The sequence below is a fragment of the Phoxinus phoxinus genome (assembly GCF_949152265.1).
Source record: "Phoxinus phoxinus genome assembly, chromosome: 8".
Taxonomy (NCBI): Eukaryota; Metazoa; Chordata; class Actinopteri; order Cypriniformes; family Leuciscidae; genus Phoxinus; species Phoxinus phoxinus.
The window spans coordinates 33,047,220-33,059,530 of NC_136883.1; the positions used below are offsets into that span (position 1 = coordinate 33,047,220).

A 12,311-nucleotide genomic window follows, 5' to 3' on the forward strand; every position below is an offset into this window, starting at 1 on the left:
CATGATCACATATACAATATTACATGAAACTGCTGTGTAATTGTAAAAAGATAACATACATTTGAGAGGGGTTTTCGATTTAGACACTGGTGTCTGGAACATATGCAGGGACTTCAAAGCTGTGTCATCAATTCAGAGGGAAATTCTTGACAAACAACCACGAAAATAATGACAGACCCGGTCATAAACACTAAACACATCAACACATCCTGTGCTATTGTTTGTTTTAAGGCTGATATGATGACCACTTTTTAACAGGGTAAAAGCCCCACTGATGATGTCCTATGTTGATGAAAGTGAAAATATATAGGCTACTTTAAAACTACATTAAAGCTGTGTGTGCCGGTGTTCAACACACTTTTAATGACAATTGCTATTATAGCAATGTGAAAATCAAATATTAATTGAGGCTTTGAAACTGAATAGTGATCATTAAATCTTCCATGTTCTGTTCAAGTTTTTTCCTTGATATTTCCCTGGATAAACAAAACATGAACCTTTGAAAAATGGCATCATTGTCTTTTCAATGTCCCCCAATCATTTTGTAATATTTTAAGGAATTATTAGCCTAAATTATTAATGCATATGTAAACAATAGGTACACTTCTGTAAAAAGACAAATTACTGTTAATATGAACCCAATAGCATTTACAACTCATAAGTTGCAGTTTTCATATGGAAATAAAAGTAACTGAGTGAAGTAAAATAACCATAATAATTTGTTTGCATCTTCCAATCAGGATAAGACATCCTTGGTTTGGATATATGTTATAATGGAACTAGTGCGGTCAAATCGACTAATCGGATCGAACATTAAAGTTTCTGTTTACATAATATATGCGTGTGTGTGTGTGTATATATATATATATATATGCATGTGAGAATATATATATATATATATATATACATACACAGACACATTATGTAAACAAAAACTTATTTTAGATGTGATTAATCGATTTGAATGCACTAAAGGGAACATATGGATAACACAAATTAAAAAAATAATAATAATAATGAGATCCAATACAACAGTAAATGATTTACTTATTCCAAGAGGTGTGAGTTTTGAAATACACAATTGAGTGCTGAGCTAATACTGTATTAATATTTACATGAGATAATAGACCCCATGTCATTAGGAAATGATAAATGTTTGTCAAACATTTAAGACCTTAAAGCATAGGACACAGATTTTAATTCACATGTGAGACCCCCAAATATTCCTTTAGGATCAGACACCACTGTATTGACCACTGTGTTTTCTTTAATAAAACATTTAAACACATTAAAGTGATTATAACTTTCTGTAATAAGCAACAGCTTGTCAACACAAAAAAAGACAATTGTACATTAAATTAAAAAAAGCAATAGCTGTCTTGCTATTAATAATGAAACAAAGAAAATAATTCAAATTATAAACAACATACAAATGTAAAACAATACTCTTCACTTTGAACAAAATTAAATTGCATTTGTGTAAAATTAATTTCATTAAAATATTTCATGAAATCTGATTGAACAGGTTCTGCACACAATAACTGCAACACCAATTTGCATCTATCAAATGCTAAACTACCATGTAATGTTAAAGTAAAAGTGTTTAAAATGTCATTAACCTTACATAGTGGTGCAATGCAGCACATACTACAAATCAGACAAGGTCATTTAACAATATCACTTTATAAGTGAAAATATTATAACTGTAATCACTGCTCAAAACTGTACAAAACACTGCATCTTGAGTATAAATTTTGGTAAAGGCCCATAGGCCTTCAATTTACTTTTAGAAATACTAGCAAAATCAGGGTGTGGCTATACATCTATCCCAAGGTCAATGATATGAAACCCATTTAAATTTACATACATTGTGGTTTAAACTTCTTCACAGGTGATCAACCATGCTTGTAAAGGTAAACAATCAAGACATGTTAAAAAAAGAGAGGAAAAATATGAAAGATCGTACCTGGAAGCATTGCTTTGAGTTGAGCCTTCATCCTGCTTTTTACTCTTATTCTTCATCATGATTTTGTCTTGGGATTTGTTAATGATGATCTTTTGTCCAGGTATTAACTGTCAAAAGTTTAAAGTTGGATGAACCATCAAAAGAAGAAAAAAAAGTCCGTTGCGATGCATGGAAAAAGTTGGACTCGGAAAATTGAAAATAAATAAATATTTACAGTATTTCTAAAGTTAAAAGGCATCGGAATTGAAATGACACCTGCTCGACTCTATTCGATGTCAAATATCCATGTGTCGATGGCATTTCAAGGCAATACATTCACAGAGCCACATGCATAAATTCTTACTGCGTCATCAGACAAAGGACGATTAAAACATAACGATGAAAGCAAATAAATTCAACAATAGAAAATAAACGATGTAAACATACCTATTGCATTGACAGGAGGAGGATTGTAGTAGTACATTCACATCTGACAAAATATCCGATTTGTTACTTCGGCCATAACAATAAAAAAAAAAAATCAAAAAGAGTCCAGGATTGAGATTAAAATAATCGGAATGATATTCGAAAAGAAAAATAATAACAGTAATCCACCGATGGCTATTTGAATGGAGAGAGAGAGAGGGAGAGAGAGTATGAGAAGAGCCCAGCAGAGCGCACTAAAAATGGAGGACCGCCATGGCTGCCAGTGCAAGGCAGGGAAAACAACGACTGGCCACTCTACGCACACACCACAGCGTTTTTCGACGAAACAAAGTCACAAAACGTACGCCTTAACGTTTCTAATGTCCAAAACGTACTAAAACGAAGGAATTCGCGTGATTACGGTGCCCCTAGAGGCACTCAAAGTTCACCAAAGTTGAGATACAAGTGCTATCGAGAGCCCTACGAGGCTCAACGCTCTCCCCTTCCCAAGGTTCATCCGCCATCTAAAGCTCCTTCCCAGCTCTGAGAGCTTAGCCTTTGATTGACGTTCTCTCCATTTACACAGGGCTCAGGTGATGCACGAAAGACCCACCCCTTTTATTTTAAATAAAAACTAGCTGTTTTACAGATTAATTAAAACCTTAAATTAGTGCTAACCTACAAGTACAGTAGTGGAACAACTGATCAGTGGTTACAAAGGGCAGGACTTATCTTTATGTTAATACATTTATTTCTGTAAGGCTTCACTTCCTGCATAGACAGGAAATGAGACAAGAGACTGCCATTTTGCAGTGAGTGCTGGACTACACTGGACACCATTTTAGACAATTTCATTTGAATCCCCTTTATACCTGCTTTGTATATGTAATGTTCTTTGCAAAAGTGATATTTGAAAGAGGACGGTTGCGTGAAACAAGCTCGCAGACTGGCAAGTGAGTGATTATAATTCAACAGGAAATTTGAGGGTGTATCCTTGAATGGAATAGATAAAGCTTGAAAATAATTTGCGAAAGTTAATTATGGAATGCAACAAAATTAATGTAGCAAAAATTAAAACAAGCCATTGAAGGCAGTTAAAGACATAACTAACTCTTTAAAATGTAAAAAAAATTAAATAACCACCTAGCTTGTTAGTAAATAAATCATAGTTCGGTAAGTAAATAACATTTATTTTATTTTTTTTAAGAAAAGTTGAACCTGGAAAAGCTGTGTTGGACGCTTGGACATAAACCGCAAAACAAATATTTTGCGAAACGTCATTCTTATTTTCCATCCAATAAGAGCAACTCGATATTGTTCAAATCACGAAACTTTATTTTTATTTTAAAAAGGCACAAAAAAAAGCATAGTTAAATTTTAAAATACAGGCATTTCATAAAAACAACAATGCAGTAAAATGACAATACATTCATTTGTTAAGCACATTTGCGAATGAATTAAAACATAGCAAATCACAAACAAATAAAATGTCTCTTTCTTTCCAAATCCAAAAGCAAAACATGAGCCGCCATCTTCATTAAGCAGTAGTCTCCACTTGACTGTCCAGAAGTGGTTCTTAATGAAATCAAAAAGGAGAAGGGAAAACATGTAAACCCCAAATGTTTTTTTAAAGATGCGATTAAAGCTTTTCATAAAAACGGTAACGTACAGCTATGGTGTAGCTACCAACATGAAATCAGAATCCTGTTTTAAATGGTTCTCTAACTAGCGACAATGGTCAATCTCACAAGGTAGCTTCATATGGTCAATTAGGACAACTTCAACATCAACATGCACAGCTTGTCCATATAATAATAGTAGCATAATAACAGCAAAATTCATTGTTATTCATATATTGATGATAAAATGCTAACAGAAGACTGCTATGTAGTTGTCGCATATGCGTTTGCATGATTTCGTTATATTCACCTACAAATGTAAGTGCGAGAAACTCTTTCACACAAAATTCGGCAAGCGTTAAATCACAAGAAACAACACTACAAAACCCTTTACTTTCAACTACCAGAAAATCTATAGCCTAGTGCCTGGATTTGGTTCACTTATCAGTTTACCAATTACATTGATACTCAGAAAGTAGCTTTACGATAGACCAACAGTTTAAAAATCACAACATATATTACACAACATATGTCTGTCATTAGCTATCATTTCTGTGGATGTGCTTCACAAAAGGTACATTTCATCCAAAAATCATGTTTTTGTTTAGTAATGACCATTAACGTTAATGATACAAGAACAAAGTTGTATCCAAGTGGTGAGCCTACAAAGCAGAAAACCATTTAAATGAATAGGTGAAAAACATGCTAGAAGTTATTGAAGTGTAACTTGGTCCAAAATTAAGTGTATTAGAGGAAGTAATCGAATTGTAAAGTTGTTGCAATTCATTCAGGATGTTTAGGCAGCGGAGAATAGTTTTTTCTATGAAAAAAAAAACTAAAAAAGAAACAAAAAGAAAACTGTGGCTTAACCACCAAAATGAGAAGCGACACTGCAAATTGTCTGTTCACAAACAGACAGTAAAATTTGCATACTGATGTGTATAACTCGAAATAAGAGAATTTTAACAAAAAGGACACAAGTCCCAAATGTTATAAAGAAAGAAAATTCTCAATTTAAAAAAAAGAGAAGGTATGAAGTACATTTAATAAGTCGGGCTTCAGAAAAATGATGAAAAAGATTTGAAGTCACAGCTTCCTTCTCAACAAACGTTTGGCATTTGCTTACTGAAAATTTCAGTAGCCTTATCCACAAGTTAAGAACATTTTCCTTCAAAACTATTACATTAAATGGTGATTTAATGTAAAGGACATGGGCCAATGCACACTAATTTAATGTGCAATAATACATTTTTAGTCTGTCCTGTCTGGATACCCATCCCAAAATCAAAAGCAGATTTTTTTTTAATCCATCCATCACTCTAAATGTCACAAGTAAAATGGAAATCCAGTATAAATGTGGTGCAAGTGTGCCACAGCCAGTGAAAAAGGAGGCCAAATGTAGTGCAGAATTAAGAAAGATGTGTAAAACAAGTTACACAAAAGCAGAATAGACTCCACAAGAAAATATTCAAGCTGAAGGGGAAAAACAAAGATGTGCATAAATTTTAAAAATGTGCATAAAAACTTATGCGCTCATTTGAGGAGGATATTTTTTGTATCCGGTAAGACTGGCATTAACTTCAATGGAAACATATTTAACAAATAAATCCCTCTATGCAAAAAAAAAAAAAAAACCCATGTTGACTGTCTCAAAGGATGTGATTGGATAACTGAACTAAGCATCGCACAGTATCTCAAATGTTGGTTTGGTCATTCTGAAATGCCCGAGCCAAAGTCCGTCATCTGAATTATTTGGTATAATGACATCCCAGAACGACTGCGTTCCCAAACATCAGGAATCTGAACGCAAGATATCATGACTTCTCTCGTGCTCTGAGACGCAAGTAATTTATGATGTAGGATAAAAGAGGCACAGTGGCTTCCCTGATTGCACCAATTTCCCAGGAAGTGATGTTGTTCTCGAACACATGGGATGGAATCGCTGCTTTATTGGCAAATTTAAGTGATATTCCAATTTTGCGGACAAAATGAATTCAACTTTGAATGGAAACATAGCCAATGATCTCAAGAAAGGTTTCCATGGAAAACAAGATGAAGTGAACAGAGCACCCAAGCATGCTCAGGTTCTGAAGACAAGAAAATGATTTCTGTCATCAAAACAAAGTGAGGGAAAAAAAATAACTTTACACCTTTTCTAACTGTGACAGGAAGTGTGAACCCCCCAAAAACATCCTTAGTACCATTCCTTTGAGCTTTGAATTGTTTCTTTTCCTTTTATATAGACTGCAGCAATTGTAAATTAATTATTTTGATGAAACATCCATTTTCTGCTGTTTATTATCTACTACATTTGCCTGGGCAAAAATACTTTCCCAGAGCTGTGAGCCTAGATTCAGCTAAATGACAGACATATGGAGTAATAACTTAATACAAATAACATTGTGAGGACTTACAGAGTAGTCTTCATTTCCTTGATTTTGCTGCAGTTTCCTCTTCAGGCAAACGTCATCTGCAGGGAGAAGGACAATCGTGAGATCAGAGGTATAAAACCAAACACTGTCAGTTGAGAACTACATTAGCTGCTCGAGTAAGTGTCACATTGCCCTATGATTAATTCAAGCAAAACATTGTCATTCGTTTAGTAGTGGGAAGAATTAAGCCTGAACCCTACATTACCGTCAAAAGATTTTCTATTTATCTTCCAAATAGTATCTACATTTTCTATTGAAAATGGGAGATTCTTCTCCATGCAAAAGTCGCTGCCATGATTCTAGGGTGTTCTGAGCGGTTGTTAGCGTGTAACTATGCAGTTGCTAGGTGGTTGTTTACTTTTTGTCCCAACATATGTATATATCGATGCAACATGCCGGTGCGTCCGCCATCTTGGAACGGTCAGCGTGTTGTTATCAATGATGCCACAACATTTCGCAGCTACTGGTTGTGAAACCGCCGAGATTTAAATTCCCAAAGCAATGGGATAACCTTTCACAAGTGAGAATGTGTTGGTTCGTCTTACATGTATTAACTCAATATTACAGGTTTTTACTATAGTAACTTTTTAATGTCGTGTAAGCTGACACCTTTGTCTTGTATTGTGTTAGTTTAAATCATCAGCAGATATAGATATTCAGGCTCAGACATGCGTCTAACTACGGTTGAAGACACTCAAGTCGACTTGCTCTCGAGTGTTCGCAGACCGGGTTTTGATCGTTACAATATGGCGGACGGCTTACACATAGCATCCCAAGGAAACAGACGCTTATGAGGCATCTATGTATACATTTTTTATGTTTTAAATTTGTCCAGGTGAAATTGAGTCTGATCATTTAGAAGGTAATAACAGTTATCCTTGCTTTCACATGAAGAACAAACATTACAGTGCGAGTTACTCACTGAAATTTAATACTCAACATGAGCCGTAATTATAGTGATGCTTGCTTTGGCAATCATAAACAAAAAAAGTTATCACTAATTAGGCTCTATAACTTTGGGGGCAATGAGGTGGCTAACTTAGTACTGGAAACCACAGTGAGCAGGAATTGAGGCATGCTGGAGAAATTTTAAATAATTGCTTGGCACGTGAAACAACACTAAACCCAAATCCAACTTGAGCGAAAAACTCTTTAAAGCGAAAGAATATTGTTTAGTGAACTTTTATTGTAGATATAAAAATTTGTTGCAGGGTTGACGTCCTTAATTGATTTTGATTATTTATTTACTGCATTAAAAAAAAAGTGAAGTTTGTATGATCACGTTTCACACTTAGGGACACCAACATGTTATCAGGGTTGAAATAAGAGAAAATGGTTTTAAATGAATGGATAGTTAAAACGTTTTAAATAAATAAAATTAGAAAAATCTAAACGCTTCTAAGTATTAATGCCTCTGCAATAATAGTAAAACATTGAATTAAAGTTTAAAAAACAAAAACTTTTAAGTAGTGTTGGGGAAATGCGCAATAGTCATATCGTCAGCCTGCGAGATCGCTGATATGCAGTATTATCGCTGGAGGGGATCCAATAGTTTACTTATTTGATCAATAATTTACTTAAAAATTTGAATCTTTTTCTATCATTTTGCATGCAAAGACTGAATAGGCGATGAAGAAACGTTGCAATGAAATTTCACCCAAAAGGCGAGCCCGTGGATATCACACAAGCAATATGCAAACTTCGCACGAGAGTTATGATGGTTAAGGAGTCTCAAGTCAATCCATGAAAGTGAAAGCAAAAACCGACCAAGCATTCGGTGTCCGATGCTGCGCGGCGAATTATTTCTTTCAGACCTGAATCTACATACTGATAACGGTATATCAAATTTATTGGCTTAATATTTTCCTCTTGTGGAACATACATTAATGAAGGCGAAAAAACTGAGAAGAATCAATATTTCTTATTTTGTTGTTTTAAGTCAGTGTTTGAAGCTGCTTCTGATGTTCATCGACAACCGATTATTGTGCCGTGTTCGGACCTAAAGCCTGTTATTAAGCCTATATAACTTTAGTAATAATAATAACAATAATTTGTAATTGTATTGTTATTGGTATTACTATTGTCATTAAATGTTTTATTTACGTGCTATTGAATTGCTGATGAAAAACGATGCAGTTTTGGCCTTGGCTTTAACAACGACTGTACACGAGTCGCAAGTGCGGTTATGTGGTGACGTCATTATAAAATTAGGGAAGGCAAGTGAATTGTAGGACCTAATATTATAAAATTAATAATACCAGCTCATTAAATAGTAAAGATAATTTCATACATTAATGGGAAAACGAGCCAATAATCATCTTGATATCGTCAAAGGCATCAGCCATTGCCAATATCTCAGACTACCATCGAAACAATACTATCGCCACAACCCTACTTTTAGGTATAGTCTAATGAAACATTAATTGGAAAAATTCCAGCATTTGTTTTTATTAAAATTGACGTTTGTAACATACTTAGGTTATAGAAGGCCTAAATAGTGTTTCTCCACACCATTCCCCCCAAAAAATTAACCCATCTATTAATAACTGCAAATTTTTATTTGTATAGTTTGCGTCCTTTAAGTTCTGAATGTCTGAATTTCATCTTATTTCGCTAAACATCGATGCGAGTAAAGAGTTCATTGCTAGTACCAAGATTAATGTTATTTTTTCCGTTCGCTATTATATTCTACAACCGTTTAAATATCTTGGGGCGGTGCAGAATTTGTTGAAATTTTTGAAGAAAATGTTCTGCATTTATAAAAAAAACGATGATTTGCATTATTATGCATTTGCTCAAATTGTGTAAAAATTGCATTAACTAACTATACTTCAGGCCAAGTTAGTGTTTTAAAAACATTAGTAAATGAACCACATAACTATATAGTACGTCATACAGGGTTTCTTAAATTGCAATACTTACGGCAAAAATCTGTTTCCTCGTCTTTCTTTAGACATTTAGGAGATCAGGAACCTTTAACAACAAAAAGATTCTTCGTTAGATTGAAGATACATCCTACGATTTTATTTAGAGCACACCTAGTGGTGGTCGATGATAAGGTAAATAACGCAAATGTATAGTTCGGTTAGTAAATACATTAATGGCACTTACATTTATATGGCATGAGACTGAACAAAACTCCCATCATCTTTTATCCAGTTGTTCCGATTCCTGTACACAAAAAACATTTCGGACAATTAGTGTGTTGTATTGTATATCTTACATAGTAATGCTCACTTCGGAGTCAAACTGTTCAAAAGAAACATTTATTTCAGTCAAGCGCTTTCTCTACATGAAATACAAAATCTTTAGTTAACGTCGAGGTAATCTGCAAGTACTATTGTTGGAAAATTCTTAAAGTACGTAATGTGACAATACTTCATATGCTGAAGAATATACATAAATCAGCAACCTCTTTTATATAGAATCATCACTTAAGGCTCATGTTTTATTTTTAATTTATTCTCTCACATGTAACATTAGTTTTCTATACAGCAGTGAACAGTTAATTATTTTACAGCATAGACCTCATAATATATTAAACCTAACATTTTACACTTTAAATAAAGACAATTTTAACAGCATTACTTTCTAGGTTATATGTTTCTATGATATTGTGGCAACTAGAACAATAAAAAGATTTTACAGATTTAATTGGGACTTTTTTATATTTATCAACAATTTTTGTATAAATTTAGGGCATTTAATACTTTAAAACAGTACTAATCAGGTGAAAATCTACTTTACATAAATCTCTGTTCAAAATGGAAAAACAGAAATAAAAGAAACATGTTTCTACATTTTTTAAAGAATATATTTTTTTCTTGTGGACCACAATGGGTTAAAAGCCAACACCCTATTATTTAACGTCGAAAATACAGCATAAATGTTTTCAAAGCACAAGAAATACAAGTGGATATGTTTATTTAAGTTCATTCTCAAGTGGAAAAGAACCATAAAATGAAATGTTTAACTGTTACATTTTATGCAGAAAACAATACAATCTTAAAATAAAGTAAAACATCAAAATGTACTAAATCCAAAGGCAAGTTGATACATTCACAACGTTCTTTGAACAAGTTCAAAACAATATACATCTGGCTGGGGAGATTATAGTTTTTTTCAGTAATTAACACACAATAAATGCATTAGGATGTTCAATAAAATTGTTTATTCAAAGAAATCAGTTGAAATCAACAAAAGACACTCAAAATGTTGAGACAGGAAACGATACGTCCCCTATTGCATTATTACAACAATATTTCAATATAAATTATTTTTTCCGCTCTCGAATGTTACAAGGACATTTTGTCCTCTCAAGGACAAAGCGAATATAAAATGCGTAGACAGTTAAATCCTTGTTTCTCTTCGTTGCTGACCGTTGAAATCTTCTCAGTCTTCCTGCATCATATCCATGCATTGTTTTCCTAACAATTTTACGATGTTTCTACCTTAAAATCGTCGATTAAATCGACGGAATGACCTTTTTCAGTACTTGGCAATGGCCCCATCATGGCCATTTTACAACACCTCTCTTTTTCCACCATATTGGTGCGCCTTTACCACTCGTTCAAACACGTTTAGAAGTTGAATTTGTAATGAAATCTTACCATGTTCACACCGTTGCGATCTGCTCTTTTATCTGAACAGGTCGACGCCATTCTCTTCGTTAGTATTCTTGGTTTTAGCGAGTTCTTCGCTCTCAGACCGCGCCGCATCGCCATCTTCACCCGTCACCGCTGTGTCTTCTCTCCGTGTGCGCGCGCTCCTCGTCCTCTCGGTGCTGTTATACTGATCGAGTGGACGGACAGCCCTGAGCTTCAGCGTAAGCACAGACAACTTCCTCTCACTGCAGCATTCTGGGTAGAAGAAACGCAGCATCCATGATGGTGTATGTAAACTAACTTTTGAATTCAGTGACCGAAAAAAAGCTCATACTTTTACTCTGGCATTCTGTCAACGCTGCAATTTAACGACACATAGACATACGACAGCATAGCATTCCTATTTCAATGAAAAAACTGATTAAATAACTACTTCGCTGTTGTTAACTTACATAATGTAACTTACTATTTCTAACATTGATGATAACTGAGTATGAATTAGCCCCTTCAGACCTGAATTATGTTTAAAGTTTCTGAAAAATATAAAAGTACATTTTCACAGCTCATGAGGCTTCTATAAATGAGACCAAATAAAAAAAATTAAAAAAATGTTTGCCTTTAATTGTAATTTTTTTTGTCCATTTCAATGGACGTCAGGTCAAAACAGGTGTACCTCACAAAAATGTACCAACATAAAATTAAATAATAAACTTAAAAATTGTTGGTATATACTTAAAGCTTTTTCTCAAGGTCAAAAACATTTCAACAGTTACCATTTCAACTTTAATTTTGAGGTTTTTGTTTTACAGATTGCACATTGTTTGTAACAAACTTAATGTCTTAGAATCAATCAATATGGTCATGTTAGAGTCATTTTATTTGTGCATCTTTCTTTTTTTTAGATCAAAAACTTGAACATTACAACATTTCAACTTTAATTGTAAGGTTTTTGCTTTATTGATCGCACATTTGTTTATTCATAACAAAATAAACCTAGGAATCAATCAATGCATTCACATAAGAGTAATTTCCTGTGTGCATCTTTGAAACAATTTCTCTGTTAACGATTTTCTTGTATTGTTACAGAACATTACTGGCAGCATGGTTGCCAGCAAGTTAATGTATTTCGATTTCCAGTAACTGTACTGTAATTCACTTTACAGTACACAAGATCAGTACTGTAAACTACCAAATAGTACATTACTGTATTTTTACTGTATTTCATAATTTGGTCTGCTGTAATTAATTATACGGTATTGTACTGTAATATCTATATTGATACATT

At 33.8% G+C, this 12,311-nt stretch overlaps 1 protein-coding gene and 1 long non-coding RNA gene across 5 annotated transcripts in view; both read right to left on the minus strand.

The window, feature by feature from the left end:
- chd2 (chromodomain helicase DNA binding protein 2) overlaps positions 1-3,185 on the minus strand; it is a 30,616-nt gene extending 27,431 nt beyond the window's left edge. For 2 of the 4 annotated variants that reach the window (XM_079620319.1, XM_079620318.1), the window contains exons 1-2: positions 2,393-3,185; positions 1,967-2,073 (exon numbers count right to left, since the gene is read on the minus strand). In XM_079620319.1, coding sequence (XP_079476445.1) covers positions 1,967-2,025 — 59 coding nt within the window. In that variant the 5' untranslated portion in view covers positions 2,026-2,073; positions 2,393-3,185. Of the gene's footprint in view, positions 1-59; positions 146-1,966; positions 2,074-2,392 lie in introns of all 4 variants that reach the window. The other 2 variants (XM_079620321.1, XM_079620320.1) reach the window with 2 other exon arrangements.
- Positions 3,186-3,683: 498 nt separating this feature from the next.
- Positions 3,684-11,335, minus strand: LOC307002583. Its single transcript, XR_013798501.1, has 5 exons — positions 11,033-11,335; positions 9,534-9,593; positions 9,345-9,395; positions 6,405-6,460; positions 3,684-3,946 (listed from the first exon to the last, which is right to left on the minus strand). It is a non-coding gene; the product is annotated as an uncharacterized lncRNA (long non-coding RNA).
- Between the last annotated feature and the right edge of the window lie 976 nt (positions 11,336-12,311).